The sequence below is a fragment of the Siniperca chuatsi genome, linkage group LG24, assembly GCF_020085105.1.
Source record: "Siniperca chuatsi isolate FFG_IHB_CAS linkage group LG24, ASM2008510v1, whole genome shotgun sequence".
Classification (NCBI taxonomy): Eukaryota; Metazoa; Chordata; class Actinopteri; order Centrarchiformes; family Sinipercidae; genus Siniperca; species Siniperca chuatsi.
In genome coordinates this window covers 5,303,112-5,323,851 of record NC_058065.1, presented here as the reverse complement: position 1 = coordinate 5,323,851, position 20,740 = coordinate 5,303,112, and the positions used below count along the sequence as shown (strand labels likewise).

Here is a 20,740-nt window from a genome sequence, read left to right as displayed (position 1 = left end):
CTAAATTTCATGGCAATCCATCCAATAGTTGTTGAGACTTTTCATTCAAAACCAGAAATGTCAACCTCACGGTGGCGCTATAGAGGAAAATTCAGGAGATCATTAAAGTCATTAGGATTCATCATCTAGGGACCATGAATGTCTGTGCAACATTTCATGGCAATCAATCCAATAGTTGGACTGAATGAAAACATGTTTTGCAGAATTGTCCAAAAACATTATTTCTGGTATTAGGGTTCCTCCATGTTCTCAGATCATGTTATTACTGTAGTGCTGATGGAAACAACGGCCCAACCTATGAAAATAAGATCCAAGTTTTATCAAGTCAGAATTATCATTTAAAGAGCTGATATATATTCCTAGGGTGCTTTCACGCCTGACCTGTTTGGCACAGTTCAGACGAACTCTGGTGTTTTTGCCCGTTCGGTTAATTTAGTCTCGTGTGAAAGCTGTCAATCGAACTGTGGTGAGGACCAACAAGCCAGATTGAGACCGCCTGAGAAGGTGGTTCATTTGTAATAAGTCAGTGTGAACACGAAATGGACCAGAACTAAAGGGCAACAATTTTTTTTTCTTGGACCGGACCAACAAGTGACCTTACTGATTGGTGTGATCAACCATAGAGAACAATGATGAAGATTATTTGCCTCGCAAGCAATTTTGTTCTGATATTCATTTTTTGAGTCTAAACGTCAGACATTTGGAATCAAACTCTGCAAAACATCTCAAACAATAAGCTTATTACAGTTTTAAAGAGCCCAGTTCCTACTGCCCAGGGCGGTGGGCCAGTATCCACTTGTACGAGGCGTGACGCTGCTCTCGTCTTCAGCATCGTCCTGCCAACAGGAACTCCCTCGCTCCTTACCCAGTTTCCTGCCATTGTTCTCCTCGCTGCCACCAGGCACAGGCTCCTCCCAGGATCTGGGAAAAGGTGGGATGTTACAGCGGCCCATTTCCCTTTCGATCAGCTTCAACCTCAGCCGGTGGAGGAGGGGTGTGTGTGTGTGTGTGTGTGTGCGTGGATCAACAGGCAGCACCCATATGAAGAGCAGCTTTCAAGTGCAACTGAGTTTTGTGTGTGAATTTTCACTGAATTTCACTTTTTGATATCATGTTAAATTTGCCATTCACCATTAAAATTTCAGTCTGAAAATCACTGTACAAATGTATTTAAGACCCCAGACGCCCACACAGTAGCAAAATTGAATCTTATTTACTCAGCTGTCCAGATGTTGAAGAAGCATTGTCTTTAGAGCGGATATTAAAAACTGAACAAAAAAATTTAAAGCAGAGTGTATACCTTCACTAAAGTTGCACAATGCTCTAAATCATTTTGATAATAAAAAGAAAATACTTTAATTTCATCCGTCTTTAGATTCAGATCTGCATCATAATAGTATTCGTGACAAATTTTACAGACTGCTGTTAGCCTGCTAGCCATGCTAAATTTATGTTTACAACTTAACCACGCTGTCTCCTGTCCTGCCTGCTCTCCTGCCATACCACGCGAGGATCTTTCTCCTGAAGAAATCCACATTTGACCTCACCTTAAAGGCTCGGTCACACCAGCATTAAATCGGTGAAAGCAGTGAAATCAATTCATTCCAGTAAGACTGCTGCTTCACTCACAGAGTCAAAGCAAATCCGAATTCTTCGCAAAGAATTCAACTTTGGTGAGCGTTGACATGTGAATTTGCGCTGTTCACCAACAGCAAGATGTCTTGACAATGTTGACCTCTGAGGGAGCTGGAGAGAATGTTGTGCTGCATCATTCACTTTTATTTAACCTCCTGTGTCGAGTAGCAGGAGTATTAACTGCTCAACGACAGAGGAATGGTTACGAGATAAGAGTCGATTGTGTCATTTTAAATAAACAATGTGAACTTATTGTACCGTTAGCAACTGTGCTAATGAGCGAACTCTGAGAGCTTTTATCTCCCTTTATTGAATGAAATGGTGTATAATCCACCCATATGCATGCTAACAAAAGGCCAGGGAGGAGTAAACGGCCAGGCACAGAGAAAATAGAAAGAAGCTCAGGGAGCTATTGTGACTGACTAGTGGCTAGCATGTTAGCCATTAGCTTGCCAAATACAGTAGTTTACCAAAGGACTCCCTAAAAACTAAAACCCGGGTGGGCGTGGTTTTTCAGGACATAGCAGTGCACGCTTCGGCGAGCTCCGTGACCGTCTCAGCCTGTGCTCTGAGTGCACATTAATGAGTTTTCCACGATGCAGAGTGAGTTATGTTAGTTTTGTACGAATAATGTAGGTTATTCCTTTATTTTGCACTATCCAGTCATGCTAACATTAGAATGTGTAACATGTTTTCCAATAATTTGTATATTTGGTCTCACACCTATATGCATGGAAATTGTAAGCCCATTTGGGCTGAGCATCTATTGATGCAAGATACTACACTGATATTAGAATACAGACCCCGCATCTGAGTCGATTTTTGTTGTTGGACAAAATTTAGTCCATCTAGATGTCAATATATTTCAGCACTATTTAATTCTACATATTTTCCAGTACAATGTTATGATGGTGGGGTGCACGGTGGCAGAGCGGCTACAGGTGTGCAGGCAAGTACTGATCAGGTGACAAGAAAGGTGAAAGAGTATATACATACATACATATATATATATATATATATATATACACATATATATATATATATATATATATATATATATATATATATATATATATATTTTTTTTTTTTTTTTTTTTTTTTTATTACTATACCAGATTCAGTTCTCAGTGGCATGAAAGTGCAGGGCTGAATAACGTTTGATCCTTTCTCATGATCCTTTCCCAGTGTTCTTTAAGTGTTTTGGAGGGCGTCAGTGAAGTGGGGTTGGAGGGTGCACAGGAAGGAAAAGGAGTAGCTGGGAAATCTCATCGAGGCTCCTCAGCGAACAAGAGACACCCCAATCAGGATCTGGGCGTCGCTGCCAAGTCATCTCAGGGTCGCAGACTCCAATGGTCCACGCTTGGGTGAAGCAGGCACAATTACATTGCGTGGAACACACTCGTTTTTCACAGAATTTGACGCAAACTACGTCAGGCTTGCAGAGAGACTTTAAAGTATACACACGCATACATGCAAGCAGGACGAGATGAAAAGAAGAAAAAGAGGATAATTTAGCCTCTGGGCTCATATATTTCCTCAGGAAATGAGAAATGACGTCTTCCTCTCTGAGATGAGCAGGAGGCTAATTAAAGCTTGTTTCTCTGGATCAGACAGCTTCTGTAAACCAGCACCAACACGTGTCCTTTTGTAATAATAACAATAACAATATTTATTTGTGTAGCACTTTTTAGCTGGCAAGAATGACAATGTCAATCATTTGGTCCACCACTTTACTTTTGTAAATTAGAATTATAATATATAACACAAAAACTCATTAGAATAAGATAATACATGAGGATTTTTCAATAAGTGTAAATAAATCACACTATTATTATTAAATAAATATCACAATCAATATTAAAATGTAGTGTTTGCCAGTGTAACGAAGCTAAAATAACAGTAATATGGTTTTGTCGTATTAATGAGGAGTGTAGCTGTGACGTCCAGTACTAATTCTACACATCTGCCTATTGTCCACATCTGGGATTCTGTGGTTTTTCTTCATTTACATGTACTGATGTCTTTCATTTCCTGTGAAGCAGCGAACAATGAAAATATTATTAAAATCATTTTAACTGGACTTGACTTGTAGGAAAGAAGTGCGTCAAAGGTACACCAGGGAATTCTGGGATACGAAGGCCTTGAATTTCAAACAAAGTTTTGGCCTTTTGGGGCCTTCGATGTATAAATCGCCTTGAGCAACATAAAAAAAAAAAAACCAGTCCATCAGATTTAACGGCAGGCTGTAATGTCACCGACTGGGGGGAAAATGGGTAGTGGAACAGTGATTTTCTGTCTTATGTAATTTAGTGTTGGTCTTAACACTATTGTCCCCAACTGAGCAGCTTGTATATGAAAAAGTTGTGCAACAATGTTATGTAAAAAATATACTATAGAGCTCGCAGAAAAGTACAGTAAGTTCACCCACACTTTTACCTAAAATTTTCCATGCTCGAAATGAAAATAGCAGCCCCGGCTAAAAATGACCACCTCGACAGATGTGGAGTGAGCCCGGGGTGCAGGAAACGGTGAGAGTGTCACGTCTTTCACCGAGTACAGAGAGGAGAGGTCAACCCAGAAACATGTGCTGCCTGAACTTTGGCTCTTTTTCTTCCTGTAAGGACGCCTTCTCTCTCCCTCTCTCTGGCTCTTTTTTCATCTTGTTCGCTCACATGCATGCAGACACACACTGAAAGCATGCAGCCAGGACACCTTTTCAAGCTGAATTTTGGCTTTTGTGTTGCTTTTGTAAATCAGTAAACCAGTGTGTTGTTATATTTCAAGAAATAAACACTAATGCAGGGTGGATACAGTTTAAATCCATGACTGAAATGTGAATTGACACTACAATTTATATGAATTTATAGTAAGACACAGGTTTACTGGTTTACAACCCCCACAGCACTGCTGGTTTTTCATTTCAAAGTCCATCTAATGAAGGACTTTTTCAGCTGTGATGTCAGGTGAAAGCAGTTATCTGATGACTGTAAGCAAAACTGTTGTCTCCCTCTAGTGGTGAGATGGTTTAGTTTCGGTCATTGCTGGGCTCTTTTAAACTCATTTTCAAAGCAAACTTTTGCTGTTTATGAGGGGAAACCAAGTGTTTATTCAAGTTTTCTTGCTTTAGTTTGTGTTAAGAGCACAGTCATTCCAAAGACAGATATTTATTCCACATCCACAGTCAACAACAAACAAATAATTTGCAATTTACAGTCATATGTTGCATTTACAGTTGAAATTTTAAAAGGAGATACAAAGGTTTTCTGTTGAAAGAGTAAATGAGTTCCTGCACAGAACTTAATAATTTAGGTTCAAGCATTATTTAATTTTTTGATTCCATTAAAATTAAGAACTACAGTCATTGCTATTTCAACTCTTGCCCTATTCAGGCCTCTGGCTTGCATTTACTGGGAAAAGGGCCAAATGAAAAGGTTTGAACGCTTTTATTCACTATACACCTTCAGTTCTTATGCAATCTGCTCTAAATTCTCAAAAAAGACACTAAATCTCAAGATTTAATATGACTTTTTCCAGTTTTATGCAAGTTTACAATCCATCTAAACCCCACTTTGTTTTTTGTATAGGTTTCATGTTAGCACCTCAGACATTTTTCCATCCACATGCATTTCCCTGAAGAGTACTTGTGCTCTAGATTATACATTTATTGACAAGGTGAATAAATTATGTCAGTGTCCTACCAGTCACACAGCTCTCTTATGCTGGCAGACACAGCAAGTACACTGTACTTCAACAGCTTATGGGAAATGCAGCCATATGTGAAGAACGGCAGCAATTAAACATCTAACCTTCATCGACTTGTACGCTCACAGAAAGAGGAGTCCATATACTATAATTTCTGGTGATGATATTACTCCTCTAAAAAGGGCTATTTCTGTCCATCTTCTGGGGATTTGTGTTTTATAGGAAGCACACGGGGCCGATGTCCAGGCCGAACTCCTGATCAGCCTTTCCAATGTCCATTGGGGCCAAGTCCACGACAGGCAGTCTGGCTGAAGTTTGAGTCCTGTACTCAATCACTGTCTTGCCCCACTCTCCGTTTGAATTCTGAGGGAAAAGAAAGCCGGATAACTCAGTAGAAGTGTCTTCCAATCTCTTTGTCAAATGTAGGCATTCTGTTACTGACTTACCGAGCAGCCGTCCTCGATGACGGTGTATCGGAGACGGTTGATGCCTTGCGCTCTCAGCTCCTGGCCGTTGGAGCCTCTGAGGACCAGAGCTTTCTTCAGGTTGCTGCTCTTCTCATCTTTATAAGCCACGCTGTTCCTGCAGTGGTAGGTGATGTTCTGGTGCGACTCTTTGGACAAAAGCTGCAGCAGCTTCAGCTGAACGGTCACTGCGTTCGGCTGCTCCTCCTTATTTCCATAGCCGAACTGAAATTAGACGTCAGTTTGACATGATTACACCCAGGGCCTGCTGGATTTCATTTCCAGGCTTCTAGATACTCATCTTTTACTAAACAGATCATGTTTGGAATAAAACAAATCCAACAAAGATGTTAAAGCTTCCACAAAATGCATGCCTTGATTTCTTACTCTAGTTCCACCGTTCATGTCTGCTCCAAACCAGATGGGTTTGTTGGCGCTGGGACTGGATTTCGTCCACCAGGCCTTGCTGGGAATGTTGGCCGGATTGGCAGAGATGCAGGTTTCACCACTTTCCATATTACAGAAGACCTTGATGGCATCTTTTGTGCTTCCTTGATTTGGATCAATCCAGTACTCACCTGTGTAAAAGGTACATCAATAGGTTTGGGTACATGTGTGGTACTGAAATAACTGAAAATAATGTTTATATAAGTAGAAAACAGTAGAAAAACAGGACCCATACCGCTCTTTTTCTGAGGGTAGCACTGCTTGATGTCCTGGCAGGTTTTTGCAGGGTTGATCTTGCTGCCGTCAGGACTGCGGAGGTTTTGCAGATGTCCGCTGAGGGTCTTCAGTGTTGCATGGATGCCGGTGTCTGCACGCAGGACGGCCTCATTCTTATTGGGAAGGGCTTCATCTTTGTTGAACTCTGGAGGCGGAGGAAGCTCAGCAGCAACATCGTCCTCGACGAATTCCACAGCCTCTGGCACACCGCCAATCCCGTCATAATCATAAGGGGCAGCGAAGAGGTCTTCCACAGCTGCGGTGGGAGGTCCTGGTGGGCCTGGAGGGCCGGGCGGTCCAGGTTCACCATGTGGCCCCTGACAAAGAAAAAATAAAAAAAAAATTTTAAATGAAATTTTTGCTGTGCTAGCGATGGGAATAAAAATTGGTCAGTCTATCCCACACCTTGGCCCAGATCAAGATATCTCAACAACTAAATGCAAGATTGCAATGAAATTTTAATTGGATACTTATGAGCCCCAGAAGTTGATTCCTAATAATTTTTGTCTAGCAAAATGTTCACTTGAACTCAAGAAATATCTGAATTTAAAGGTCAGATTGCCGTGAAATTTGCTGAAAACATTCATACTCCTCAGAGAATGAGCCCTTTCCATTTTGGACCCTCCATGAGCTTTCCCGTAGTGCCACTTTAACTGTCAACTTTACACACAAGATGTCAAACAGGTCATTACAAAATATGCTGAGGAAATTCATGCTTCTAAGGGGATAAACATTTTTGACTTTAATAATGGCCATGATGAGCCCAACTAATCTTTAAAAACCCCAATGCCCAGGACTGCAGCCAGGATTTTAGATACATTATCGCCTTCACAGAAACTGGGCATGAAACTGTCCAATCTGCAGCAATGTGATAGTGTAAAATGTCTTCAAAGCAGGGAAATTGCCATTAAAATAAGGTATTGATTTACTGATACCTACTCCATCTACTAAGTAATCTGAAAATGTGGTTTCCATGTGATCTTATAAATCAAAGAATTATTCTGTCTATCTTGCTATTGTGTCTTGGCCAGGTCACTCAAAAGATTTTTTTTATCTCAGTGCATTTTGCTGATTATGCAGTCTTGTGTCACCTGTTCCCCAATGTCCCCACTGGAACCTCTGCTTCCAGGAGCACCCATTGGTCCAGGCTGACCGATGTTTCCTTCCTTTCCAGGAGGACCCACCACTCCTGGAGGACCCTATACGGTAAAACAATGAGAGAGTTACACTGTAAAATGAGACAGAGCTGCATATTCTATCTACTTTTATTTCTTCCATTCCCTGTGATTATCCTGTTTGTCAAAAACAAAACAAGACTGATTGCAAATTTCACTGCATGGTGCTGGTGCACTTACCCTCAGCCCAGCTGGTCCAACAATACCTGTAGGTCCTGGCTCCCCTGTGGCACCCTGAAATATAAAAGGATGATGTTTCACTGTCTGATACCTTCAGTGTTGTTGTGTTTTAGTATCAATTTTCATCCGTGCTTAATGAGATGTTGCAAATGCACTGAAATTGAATTATACTGTTGTATTGCGAATGGGCCCTTCTATCTACACAGGAATTGACAAATTCCACCTACAGTTTACACCAATTCTTTAACATGAGGAATAGTAGTATCTGAAGTGTCTAAACACTAAATATTTAAAGATGCCTAAATTATAAACATTTTGCTTACAGTTGTTCCTGGCAAACCATGGAGCCCAGTGAAACCTCTGTGTCCTTTCTGGCCCCTCTCTCCTTGTTCTCCAACTGCTCCTTTCTCTCCCTGTGGTCCTTGAGGTCCCTAAAAGCAGACATGGGATGACAATTCAACACATGTCAGTGGGAAACACTATGTTTTACAATGAAAAGCACCAATTTATTTTAATTGTTGATTTTAAATTGTTAAATTTTTGTTTTGGGGTATCAATGAGGTGAAAAATTGTCATTTCATGCTTACCACTATCCCCCGTACTCCAGCTGGTCCTTGGGGTCCAAGGGAGCCTCTGGCACCCTAAACTCAAAATAAGCAAAGAGACATGACAAAGCAGACTTTGCAATTGTGAGAGGATTTGCAGAGGTATTGATATGTGATTGACAGATGTAGCACATGAAATTTAAATTTGTTGTATTTGGTTTGTGAAACTCACATTTTCGCCTCTTTGTCCTGGAGCGCCTGTCATTCCCACAGGACCCTCAGTTCCTGGAGAGCCTGTAACACCAGCAAGACCCTCTTGACCAGGATTACCCCTGTCTCCCTGGAAACACACACACACGGCTGTGTTTAGTGCACACAACTGAATTCATGGCATATCCAGTCCACTACTTAAAAAAAGCAAAACAACACCATATATTAATCTTACCCTTTCCCCTACGAGACCGTCCTTACCAGGAGGCCCCTCTGCTCCAGCGATACCCTGAATTAAAAGATAATGACATGATAAATTTCTCATGTGAATATCTGAAAAAAAGGAAAACTGTACACATGTGATGACAGTGAAGTACAAAAGATGGGAGAATAAGAATGCAAAATTGTGACATAAAACACTGAATCGTCAGTAAACAATATTATTTAACAACAGTATTAGGCGATGCAGAACAGGTGGTTTCAATTAAGCAAGCTAACCTGTTTAAAATATGTTTACAAAGTGTTGGTGAGTTTTTTAAATAAATTTTGTTTGTAACCAAAATTTGTCAACATTTCCAGTTTTTTCCCCCCTAATGCTAGCTTGCTTTGAAGAAAATGTTCACATTGTATAAGTGTTGCTGTTGTATAAAGACCATAAAACCTGTAAAGATATTTTGGACTGTGACCGATGGACTATGGTAATAATTCAACTTGTTAGCAGAAAAAAACTGTATGTGAATAAGAAACTAATACATAATTGCAATTTTTGAGAGACTTTGGCTATTCCCTATTTTGGAGAAATGAGTAAATACCAAATAGTCAGAAAGTCTGTTTTTGGAGCTGAAACCCAATTTCTATTGTCAGAGTCAATAAGCAGCACTGAGTGTAAGTGACTGGATAAAAACATCAGATAAACACTTAAAATCAAAATTGTATAATGACTGAAGTGGACAGGACAAACCTCGGGGCCAGCGTCACCTCTTGGCCCGGTGGTTCCTGGTAAACCAACTCCACCAGCAGGCCCTGTGCTTCCCTGGACTCCAGGAGCCCCGGCTTTTCCTGGTGGACCCTGAGAAATAAATAAATACAAAGTTTAAATAATTATTCAACCAACTTTAAATAGTTGACCAGCTACATTTTTTAAACAACAAAAATTCAAAGCAACAACTGCGCTAGTGAGACGTAGTATGGTTTTGTGAGGCTAAAAACAAACAACAAACATTGTCAGAAGGAATACATACAGCAGGACCTGGCAGTCCCAGCATGCCTCTCTCTCCTCTGAGTCCAGGCTGACCCACAATTCCTCGTTGCCCTGCAGTGCCAGCAGGTCCTGGAGGCCCATCAGGCCCCTGACAGAGAAAACGCAAGAGACAAGCAATTGAAAGATCTCAGGATTTATTTGTGTACGGCTGCTGGAAGATCAGCACAGCCTTAATGAACTCCTCCCTGCAACTTACCGGGGGACCATCCTCTCCAGAGTCTCCCTTCTCTCCAGGACTGCCCGGTGGGCCTGAAGGTCCACTCTCTCCTTGACGTCCTGGTGCTCCGTTCTCTCCTCGAATCCCAGCGGGGCCCTGCTTTCCTGGAGCACCTATAGGCCCGTCTGCCCCAACAGCACCCTGAAACACACACATGATCTCCCCTCAATCCAAATTTTGGAAACACAAATGTGAGTTAACGAATCCACTGCAGATATAAGATTGAAACACTAATAAGAGTCTGAAAAATTATGTGATACCTGCTGATCATTTATTGTTCTAATTAATAACATGCAGATCAGTGAACTTGACAACAAATGTATGAATTATTTTTATTTTTTTAGGCTGTTTTACTCCAAAAAATTCAAAACAATCCAAAACAATAGAAATTAACTTTAATGCTTAACCAAATGAACTCACAAGAGAGCCATGTGGTCCAACTCCTCCAGGCAACCCAGGAAAACCAGGAGAGCCCTGTGGGGATAAAACGTACTTTAATCATAATAATGTATAGTTATTACACATTACAAAGCAATCTATAATACAACTGTTGCCAAAGCAAACTAAAGTTATAAACAAACAAACTGACACTCTGTGAAATTGTTATTTGCCACAAAGGATTTTTACATGTCAAAATATTAGGCCAAACTCACCGCTTGACCCTGCGTTCCTCTGCCACCTTTCAATCCAGTCACACCAACAGGTCCCTAAAAACACACACACAAGCAGTAGTGTTTATTTTGTCTACGAAACGGCCTGTTTTTCACGATGAAAACGAGACTAAAACTAATTAAAAAATAAGCACTGAAAATGGGAACTATGACAAAATGTTGATGGATGAGAACAACACATGTAACCATGGTAACTGTACACAACAAAGATTAGACTAAAATGTCTTTAGTTTTGTTGACTAATGCTTGACTAAAACACATAGATTTAAAAATAAAATCAGGTGCCAAAAGTAACACTGATGAGTAGATGAGATGATCATGAATATCTTTATGCCAGTGAGTTCAATATAATCTTCTACAAGATGTTTAAATGATAGTGTCAGACCAAAAAATATATAAAGTTTGGTTTTAAACTCTCTAAAAGCTTCACTGATTCCCGTTAGAACCAATATTTATTTGGATTATTCACCCACTATTGGATTAAGACATTGTGGACTTTCATTAGATACAAGTTTGTGTGTCCCTTCATGTTTCGGATGTGTACCTGTCCTCCTGATTTCCCAGCCATCCCCTGTGGTCCAGGTGCTCCTCCCTCTCCCTTCTGGCCTGGCTCGCCTGTTTCACCTTTGACCCCAGGCTGACCCTCAGGACCCTACGAAAGAAAGAGGAAATGAGTCTAATCAAGCCTTTATCGCTTATCATTCATTGGTATATTTTGGACTTGACTGTCCTGCTTTAGTTGTCTTTAGTGGCCACTTACAGGAGTTCCAGGGAAGCCAACAGCTCCAGTTGGACCAGGCTCACCAGTAGAACCCTGTTAATATCATCACACACAGAAATACACTTTATCCAGAAGAAATTTAAGTACAGCTGTTCAAAGAAAACCAAATTTCTCCTCAAAAGGAGAATGTCACTTGTAAAATATAATGTTCTACTGACAGCGATTCCTCTGGAGCCTCGGCGTCCTGCAGGTCCTGGTGGGCCGGTTTCACCCTGAAATAAAGGATCGGTCAAGTCAAATAAATTCAAAGTTCTTAAAACATGGATTCTCGTACATGTGAGTTTCATTTAAAACTGGAATCAACAAAGTAATTTTACAGATTGAAGGTTTTAAAGAGTTAGCTTTAGGTTCATGGTCATACCACATATCCAATGCTCATTTAAATTTTAATTCTTATTTACATGGCAGCCATTTTGAACTGAAAATGGAAAACTCTTACTAGCTCCATCCTGTTGTTTTGCACCAAAAAACGAATTATTATTTGCTTTTTCCCTGATTTAGATCTGATACTAATCTGTTCTTTCTTAATTATTTGTCTGCTACTCAGTTTCAGTAGTATTGTTAATATTGTATAATTTTTTGTGATTTTGTTGTAGTATTTTTCCACAAACGTGATCATTTTGGCTAATGACATAAACATGACCAATCACATTTCCAGGTTTAAAATACACAATACATCAAATTTGTGCTTTTGAGATCACCTTCTCTCCATTGGGTCCACTGGAACCAGCAGGTCCAACAGGACCTGGAAGCCCCTTTTAATAAAATGAAAACATTTGAATATCATATTAGACAAAAGAAAACTCATTTAACAAAAAAAAAAAGGTTAAATGTGAATATGTTTTCAATCTTAGTGCCATCAGGTAAAATATTTTGTCACAAACGTCCGGCTTTTTCCGCTGAGAAATCTGCAGTCGTTTATGTCCTGACTATCATGTTAAAACGACTCACCCGTGCACCGTCAGCTCCTGCTTTACCCTCGAGTCCTTTCTCTCCAGCAGAGCCCTGTTAGAAGAAATCAGCCTTATCACTTCTTGCTGGATTCCTTTTGAACAAACAGGGAACTCTTAGTGATTTCCTACATTTCCCGGAATTACTTTTCACAGCCCTCAAAGAACTTGTTCAGACTTGATGCACCAAACATATAAGGACAGAGAAATTGTGACATCAATAGCAGATATTTTGCTCTACTGAGGGTCATTGAGAATTTGGTATCTCTGCCTCTTTGCAGATGATCTAATCATATTCTTTAACTTACTGCATCTCCCTTCGGGCCTGAAGGTCCTGATATGCCTCTCTCCCCTGGCATCCCCTGAAGTCCTGGACCTCCTGGCTCTCCAACAGTACCCGCTGGCCCAGGGTTACCCTAAAATGTACGAAAATGTATCACGGGTTCACAGTAAGGCTTATTGTAAACACGATTTACATGCAACAAATTAAAATATTATGTAGGGTTTTGGTTCAAGTCTCACTGTCAGTGGTTTTATGGTTCCAGTACCTTTGGCCCATCTGTTCCTGCTCCACCTGGACTACCTTTGGGTCCCTGCAGCCCATTGGGCCCGATTTCACCTCTCTCTCCTGGAGGGCCTCTTTCTCCCTGCAAGGACAACCGAGTGAATGATTGAAAACATTTGGCTGTGGAAACCGAATAAGAGCTACACCCTTAATCAGGGGTGAGAAGAGTCAATAGCGACACAAATGTACTTACCCTTGGACCTGTAGCCCCGGCAGCCCCGCCCTCTCCAGCAAGACCCTGGAAAAAACACATTATGCTTAATGTATTATGATAAGAAGAACTTCTGAGTATACTGATGAAATATCATTGTACAACATATATTTTGAGGGCTAAAAAGAATTGAACTCTAAAAATAATCTCTACAAAAGTCTTTGTTAATTTTTTTGTTATTTTGTCGTACCTCATCACCTGGTTTTCCTGACTCTCCAGGTGGGCCTGGCATTCCGGGCAAACCCTAAAAAACACAATTTTTATTTAATGTGAATAACAATAACAAACAAGAATATCCACATATAAATTAATATACTGGTATAATTAAATCCTTTTTTCTTTTAGCTAGAAAGAGACACTTTAATTTGTAGAACTGTAGAATAAATTATGTTGGACTGAGTTGGAGTTTTTTACTTTGAGGGTTAAATGGGTCATTATAGGTAGCTAATATATATCTGTATATATGAAGCTAATATATCATATGCAGTGTAAAATAATTTCAGTAATAATCAGCAATTTTGGGATACCAAAAAGAATGGGATACCTGGAAACCATGCAGTCCCTGTGGTCCCTGCTCTCCTCTCTTTCCTGCAGGACCCTAGAGAAAAGAAAATAGAATATAACGTCATCTAAACATAATGATATCAAATCATTGATGGTGAGATTGTCTCAACAGAGTTAGATGCTTACAGCTGGGCCAGCTGGACCAGCAGCGCCCTCCTCTCCATCTTTTCCATTCGGCCCCTAGCAGACAGATATAGTATCTATCAGTATATTTAATTTGTACTGATGATTAAGTATTGATGTATGTATGATTTAATATTAAGTGTAAATTATATTATATCAATAGTGAAAATAACTTGCCCTTTGACCTGGAGGCCCGGCGGTGCCAGCCTCTCCAATCTTCCCAGCATCACCCTAAAAATCAAAACGCAACCAAAGATGTCATCATCTGTTGTGCGACCGTGTAGCTCATATGTTACTGTCGTTCTGTGGGTTTTTTTGTTTTGTTTCTGTACTGTATTTTTTTAAGTTAGTAATTCTAACTTCAGAAGTCAGAAATCCTTTAATTTCAGCAACCAACCTAATAATTTCACATAACTTATCTTAAATTATGTGTTTGCTTAAGTTGAATTTTACTCCAGTAACTTCTATTTAAAAAGAAAATCAGTTTACTAAGCTTAGGGGCAGCCTCTTTCCACTTTTGCAAACAACACAAAATATCTGATTGCATATATTAAAGTGGTACAAGAGTCATACTGACAGCGAAGCCTTTCGGTCCCGGCAGGCCCATCGGTCCAGCTGAACCTCGGTTTCCAGTAGAACCAGCTGGGCCTGGTTTGCCATCCTCTCCTGCTGAGCCCTGGAAAGACAGAAAGAAATGTTTTTATGTGCCATCTTCCATACACACTGTACTCTAGGGTTGGGGGAAGAATGAATTCTTATTTAGTTGTTTTGGTAAGTAGTGAAACTTTGATGAGTGATGAAAATAAAAAGTTTTGCATACCAGTGGTCCTTGCTTTCCCTCTGCTCCCTGGGCGCCAATAAGTCCTGTCAGACCCTGTGAAATAAGACACAAAATAAGACGAACAGTTACAGAACAACCTTAGATACCTGTCTCTAATGCTGCATCTTCTCCTCAAAAGTAAATATTCTATAAATATTGTATTAACAGTTTTCCTGATATTTATCATTTAAGTCATTGTAGGTGCTAGAGGCCACATGAGCATTTATCAAAAATGTATTTTAATTTAAAGAATAGTTATTTTCAACTGTTGAAGAATAACTTAACACTGGGCTTGAAAACAATGTTTCGCTGCCCTTTGTGCTTGTCACGGCCAACAGTGATGTCACGGGGTACTGACACACCCTGGATTACACTTCTACATCACTACATCACAAAAACAGCAAAAATTGAGCAAAAAGTAACAAATAAACTCTCTGCAATGCTGCAATAATGTTTTAGTTACTTCAAATCAATAAATGACAACATTGGATATGTAGTTGAGTCTGCGTTACCCGAGCTCCAGTTAAACCTGGCTCTCCATTACGTCCTGGATCTCCAGGTAAACCTTTGGCGCCAGTCGACCCCGGCAGTCCTCTTTCACCCTGGGCTCCCTGTTTAGCCAAACATCAAATGTTCAAAAACACACAAACAAATGTGCTGTTGATGATGATCAGAATGGTCTAGAATTCTGCCCTCGTATGTATTTTGGTGTGAATTAAACTGACCTTTTGACCTGGTAAACCGTCTGCACCGGGGAAACCTCTGTTTCCTGGAGCTCCCTGGAACAAATGAAGGATACTTCTTTCAAGAATTCTGTTTTGTTTCCAGATTGGAGTTTTGAGTTTCCAATACATTTCCACAGGTCCTGAGATCATGAAACTCACTCTATGCTTAAAGGCTCGCATAAATAGGTTTTTTATAATATGAAGAAAAAGTTGTCTCACTGTCTCTCCTGGAGGTCCTGCAGGCCCAATGGACCCAGCATCACCTCGGGGTCCACGCTTCCCATCATCTCCCATTGGGCCCAATGGACCTGGAGCACCATGGTCACCCTAACAAGACCCAACAATCAACCAGTGATCAGTACATCTCCTAACAAACCAGTCAAAGAATCTGTCAATTAGACACATAACACTTCATTTCAGGATTTAGTTTTTCCAGCTTACTCTTTCTCCCTTTAATCCAGCTTCTCCTTTGAATCCAGGCACTCCAACATCGCCCTGTAAAAGAAGATCAGATAACCTGCAGGTCAAAACATTAAAGCTCCCAGTGCATTTGATTATATGAGCCACAAAGTTACAAACATAGGTCATACTTCAGGGCTAGTAAGTTATTCATCAAAGGAAATTAGATGAAATGAGAGCTCGTACCAGTTGGCCCTTTGGTCCTGGTGCTCCTGTAGTTCCCTGGGGGCCGGGGGGGCCGGGCGGGCCCAAGAGCCCTGCTGGACCCTGGACACCTGCTAGACCCTGGGCAGGAGAAGGAGCAGAACAGATTTAATAAAAACATTAATTGACAAGAGATTTACAGACAAAGATATGGTGAAAGTTGTTTCATAGTGTTTCTAACAATCTCTCAATGTCCATAACTTCTGCAGTTACACTTACTGATTGGCCGCGGGCACCTGGCGCTCCATCAGGCCCTGAAGCACCCTGTTCAAAAACACAATATTAACTCATAATTAATAATGTTAATCCAAAGCAAAACAAAATGTGCTCACTTTCTCATTTTTAAAAGAAATACCAACAAAAAACTACAACAGAATGATAAAATTGTAGCACACCTGCTCTCCTGTCGGTCCAGGTGGTCCTACGTTTCCGGCATCCCCTCTGGGTCCCTGCTGTCCTGGACTTCCTCTCACCCCTGTCGGCCCTGCTTCACCCTTTCAGGTCAAATTCAAAGACTTTTTAAAAACGATTTTCAAGGTTTTTTGTTGAAATTTGTGAACTTATGAAGAGCTCAAATTTTGGCATGGTTTGAGGTTAAACGATAAAACAAAGGCTTAATTTTCTACTAATGATCCTGTCAAGTCAAGACAGCATGGTAAAATCACTAATTGGATATAATGAACTCTGTAGTCTCTAAATAATTTTGAGATTGAAAGTTCATTCTTAAGCTTTAAGTTTAGGAATTAAACAGTGTCAAAGTAATGGTCAATGTTTTGATGCCTAACAGTCACAGAATTGTATTGGTTGTCCAGTTCTGCCAATATCTCAAATTTACTACTAGAGAATTACCTTCAAGTCGAGTCAAGGCCGTCAATTATCACAAAGGTCTCCAATATTTGAAGGTTCCTTACAATTCAAGATTCAAGTCACAGTAAAACAGCTAAAACAGATACAAAACCTCCTGAATCTTTAATTTACTGTGTACGACACAAAACTGTTAACAATCTCACCTTCATTCCTGGGCCACCTGGAAAACCTGGCACTCCAAGGATTCCCATTGGACCCTGTAGTTAAAGGAAAATTTGTTAAACATGGAAAACAAAATTTTAAGGAATTTTAGTTTCTTTTGTTTTGGGTTCAACTTCACAATCTGTGTATTAGCAGCAAAGCATTAAAGTTGCTCCAGTGCTTTGTTGTTGTGTCATTTTATAATTTTAGATGACCTTGATTCTAGTTTTGAACATTGTGTGTTGGATTAGTGAACATTTTGTCTGCTCTCTGTGTGTAAAATTGGAACTTACTGAAAAGCAATAATTTTACATTTTGGGAAATACACTTCACTACTATTACTACACAATTTTCTTGTAGAGAGAGCCAATAAGCTTATTTTCCAAAATGTGAAACTATTGCTTTAAAGTACATTTATATGGTAGATGTAAGTCCTTACCAGAGGACCTGGTTTGCCAACATGGCCGGCTGCACCGCGTTTTCCCTACAAGAGGAAGAGAGAGAAAATTGCTCAATTCTGAAACACCATTTTACATTTTTGCACTTTTTCCAAACAAACATGTTTTGTTTTTCTTACCACAGGACCAGTTGGTCCGGCTCTGCCTCTTTCTCCCTGCATTCCCGCTGGTCCCTGAAACAAATGATGGGCTCAGTTTTTAAATGAATGACATCTGACTCTGTATGAAATGTTCCGGTGGTCTGTTTACTGTATGTGTTGCCTACCGGTGGGCCAGGAGCGCCCATTGCACCCGGAGTACCAGATGCACCCTGCAAAACACAAAGACACAGATATAATGCAGGTTTGAAATGTAAACAAACAGCAGATAAAAGCAGGTGTTCGATAAAGATTAAAGACGAACTTAAAGATTCCTCTAATTTGTTAAATTGTTTGAAAAAGATGAAAAAAAAACCCTAAAGTGATTCCACAACAATTGCTAATCTGAAACATTACATGAAACCTTACAGTAATGGGTTTATTGCACAATTGAGGTCCTTAAGTGAAACCATTTGTGCACCAAAGAACATCTTTAAAGGGGTTCTTAGCAGCCCAAACAGTGATACATGTTTACCATTTTTTATTTTCACATAGCACTCTTTTAATTAAGACTGTAAGTGGAGTTATAATCATCCTAATATATTATTAATATGAAGAATCATCCATTTTGAGAACCACAAGATCAGATGACAAATTCATACCTTGGTTCCAACTGCTCCAGACTCGCCTCTAGACCCAATAAGACCAGCATGTCCCTGTTGGAGAGATTTAAATTCACAAACAGGTAAGTTCTTGATGTTTCTTGCATGAAAAATAATTAGAAAAAGTGAGGACTCATAGTGGTGTGGAGCATGCATTGCTAGGTATCAGTATGACTTACCTTGTGACCTTTCAGTCCTGGATGACCTGGAAGTCCTGGGAATCCTCGTGCACCCTGCATTTAAACAAATAATCAAATCACTATGAATTACCAGCTAATAATATTAAAAGCGATTTAATTTTGATATGAACGCTGGGAGACGACTGGTTACCACAGATCCTGGAAATCCTGGTTCTCCTGTAGCGCCTGCAGGTCCAGCTTCTCCCTGAGCAGAAAAAGTGCAAAAAATTGTTCTTAAAAAGATCATTACTGATAAATAATTACTGATAACACTAAAAGTTAGTGATAATGATGCTAATAGCACTCACTGACAGTAACAATAACAAGAAGAAGAAGAAGAAATAATATCAATAATAGCCTAAGGAACCATAATCACTAACACTATTCAATCCAGTTATCGTTGTGGTAATGCTAATAATACTGCTAAGAATAACAACAATAACAGGACACTATGGCTACAGTATATACTACTGGGAGTACACATGGACAATAAACTGGACTGGGCTAAGAACACTCAAGCTCTTTACAGGAAGGGCCAGAGCCGCCTCTACTTTCTGAGGAGGCTGAGGTCCTTCAACATCTGCCGGGCAAAGCTGAGGATGTTTTATGAGTCTGTGGTGGCCAGTGCTATCCTGTATGCTGTTGCATGCTGGGGCAGCAGGTTGAGGGTAGCGGACGCTAATAGACTCAACAAACTGATCCGTAAGGCCAGTGACATTGTGGGGGTGGAGCTAGACTATCTGTCGGTGGTGTCAGAGAGGAGGATGCTGGCCAAACTACATGACATCTTGGACAGTGTCTCCCATCCACTCCATGACGTGCTGGTCAAACAAAGGAGCACCTTCAGACTCATCCCCCCAAAATGCACCACAGAGCGGCCATCAAACTCTTTAACTCCCTCTAAGTGTTATGACCCTAAGTCACTAAACTGGACATTGGATCATTAACATCACTGCAATAATTGAAATAATTGTGTAATATTCTCTGTTTAATACTCCTGTGCAATATACTCTGTTTTCAGTTTCATTTATTGATATTTCTTCATACTTCCATTACTGCTGTGCAATATCCACCATCTCATAATCATCTTAATAAGCTACACTTAGCTTAACAGTACTCATTATTGCACTATTAATTATTACTTATATTTATTTCATTGTATTATACCGTACATACTTCAACCTCTAGCTTTTATACTTTATATCCACTTGTACTTAATTTATCTTACCTGTATTATAGTGTATTATATTTTGATTTGCTTAGTACTTCTATTCCTTCTATTCTCAAGTGTGCATTGACGTGATAATGAGCAGCTGTAACGAAAGAGTTTCCCCTCGGGGATCAATAAAGTATTTCTGATTCTGATTCTGACAACTAATAATTAGTGCCAAACAGTGGTGGAAATATTCAGAGCCTTTACTTAAGTAAAAGTACTAATACCACACTATAAAAATAATTAATTATAAGTAAAAGTATCAAAAATAATATTATTCATTATGCAAAAAAAATACTTATTATTATTGGTGTTTTATTTAATATATGTTTGATTGAGCCCTGCAAAGATATTGTAGATTTTTTGTTTTAAATTTGAATCTAGCTCTAGAAAGAATTTCTGTAGCTTGAAACAAAAAGGCAGTTTGCTAAGCAAGAATTATGTTATAATTTTAGAAAATACTTGAAACAAGTTAAGTGGCATTAAAAACAGGTTGGAATATTATTACAGCACTTTTTAAAACAAAATAAGCCATTAAGGACTCAGTTAGGAAAGCAGATTTTGCAGACTGAAAAATGCATCATATTTTAAAAACTTTTCATATGTTTGAAAGTAAAATCTTAGTATGCAACATAACTAATAAATTCAGGTGTGAAAAAATTAAGTGAAGAATAAAGTACAATATTTCCCATTGAAATGTAGTGGAGTAGAAGTATAAAGTAGCAGAAAAATAATTCAGTACAGTACTCAAATACATGTACTTAGTTAAAAGGATAATAACAGATTAATATGCGTTTTCAAGAGGATGCATATGTTCGACTCACATCGGGTCCAGGTTTTCCTGGTGGTCCATCTGGTCCTCGATGACCTGGCTCACCCTGTGAACAAACACAAGGAACCATCACAACTGACAGTTAAATTTAAATCTAACATCACAGGTTTAGAAACAAGTTTAGAT

The 20,740-nt window shown here is 39.6% G+C and overlaps 1 protein-coding gene across 3 annotated transcripts in view; it reads right to left on the bottom strand.

Annotated features, from left to right (window-relative positions):
* Window positions 1–4,717: 4,717 nt before the first annotated feature.
* Window positions 4,718–20,740, bottom strand: part of col5a2b (collagen, type V, alpha 2b) — a 32,165-nt gene continuing 16,142 nt past the window's right edge. For all 3 annotated transcript variants that reach the window (XM_044188412.1, XM_044188413.1, XM_044188415.1), the window contains 44 exons: window positions 20,607–20,660; window positions 18,721–18,774; window positions 18,570–18,623; window positions 18,391–18,444; window positions 17,917–17,961; window positions 17,771–17,824; window positions 17,633–17,677; window positions 17,196–17,249; window positions 16,581–16,679; window positions 16,405–16,449; window positions 16,168–16,266; window positions 15,964–16,017; window positions 15,742–15,849; window positions 15,523–15,576; window positions 15,310–15,408; window positions 14,798–14,851; window positions 14,555–14,653; window positions 14,155–14,208; window positions 13,981–14,034; window positions 13,835–13,888; window positions 13,481–13,534; window positions 13,273–13,317; window positions 13,063–13,161; window positions 12,823–12,930; window positions 12,516–12,569; window positions 12,266–12,319; window positions 11,723–11,776; window positions 11,544–11,597; window positions 11,328–11,435; window positions 10,766–10,819; window positions 10,533–10,586; window positions 10,092–10,253; window positions 9,876–9,983; window positions 9,596–9,703; window positions 8,870–8,923; window positions 8,657–8,764; window positions 8,467–8,520; window positions 8,203–8,310; window positions 7,880–7,933; window positions 7,616–7,723; window positions 6,484–6,841; window positions 6,189–6,379; window positions 5,784–6,026; window positions 4,718–5,700 (listed from right to left, as the gene is read on the bottom strand). In XM_044188412.1, coding sequence (XP_044044347.1) covers window positions 5,554–5,700; window positions 5,784–6,026; window positions 6,189–6,379; window positions 6,484–6,841; window positions 7,616–7,723; window positions 7,880–7,933; window positions 8,203–8,310; window positions 8,467–8,520; window positions 8,657–8,764; window positions 8,870–8,923; window positions 9,596–9,703; window positions 9,876–9,983; window positions 10,092–10,253; window positions 10,533–10,586; window positions 10,766–10,819; window positions 11,328–11,435; window positions 11,544–11,597; window positions 11,723–11,776; window positions 12,266–12,319; window positions 12,516–12,569; window positions 12,823–12,930; window positions 13,063–13,161; window positions 13,273–13,317; window positions 13,481–13,534; window positions 13,835–13,888; window positions 13,981–14,034; window positions 14,155–14,208; window positions 14,555–14,653; window positions 14,798–14,851; window positions 15,310–15,408; window positions 15,523–15,576; window positions 15,742–15,849; window positions 15,964–16,017; window positions 16,168–16,266; window positions 16,405–16,449; window positions 16,581–16,679; window positions 17,196–17,249; window positions 17,633–17,677; window positions 17,771–17,824; window positions 17,917–17,961; window positions 18,391–18,444; window positions 18,570–18,623; window positions 18,721–18,774; window positions 20,607–20,660 — 3,828 coding nt within the window. In that variant the 3' untranslated portion in view covers window positions 4,718–5,553. The remainder of the gene's footprint in view (window positions 5,701–5,783; window positions 6,027–6,188; window positions 6,380–6,483; window positions 6,842–7,615; window positions 7,724–7,879; window positions 7,934–8,202; window positions 8,311–8,466; window positions 8,521–8,656; window positions 8,765–8,869; window positions 8,924–9,595; window positions 9,704–9,875; window positions 9,984–10,091; window positions 10,254–10,532; window positions 10,587–10,765; window positions 10,820–11,327; window positions 11,436–11,543; window positions 11,598–11,722; window positions 11,777–12,265; window positions 12,320–12,515; window positions 12,570–12,822; window positions 12,931–13,062; window positions 13,162–13,272; window positions 13,318–13,480; window positions 13,535–13,834; window positions 13,889–13,980; window positions 14,035–14,154; window positions 14,209–14,554; window positions 14,654–14,797; window positions 14,852–15,309; window positions 15,409–15,522; window positions 15,577–15,741; window positions 15,850–15,963; window positions 16,018–16,167; window positions 16,267–16,404; window positions 16,450–16,580; window positions 16,680–17,195; window positions 17,250–17,632; window positions 17,678–17,770; window positions 17,825–17,916; window positions 17,962–18,390; window positions 18,445–18,569; window positions 18,624–18,720; window positions 18,775–20,606; window positions 20,661–20,740) is intronic.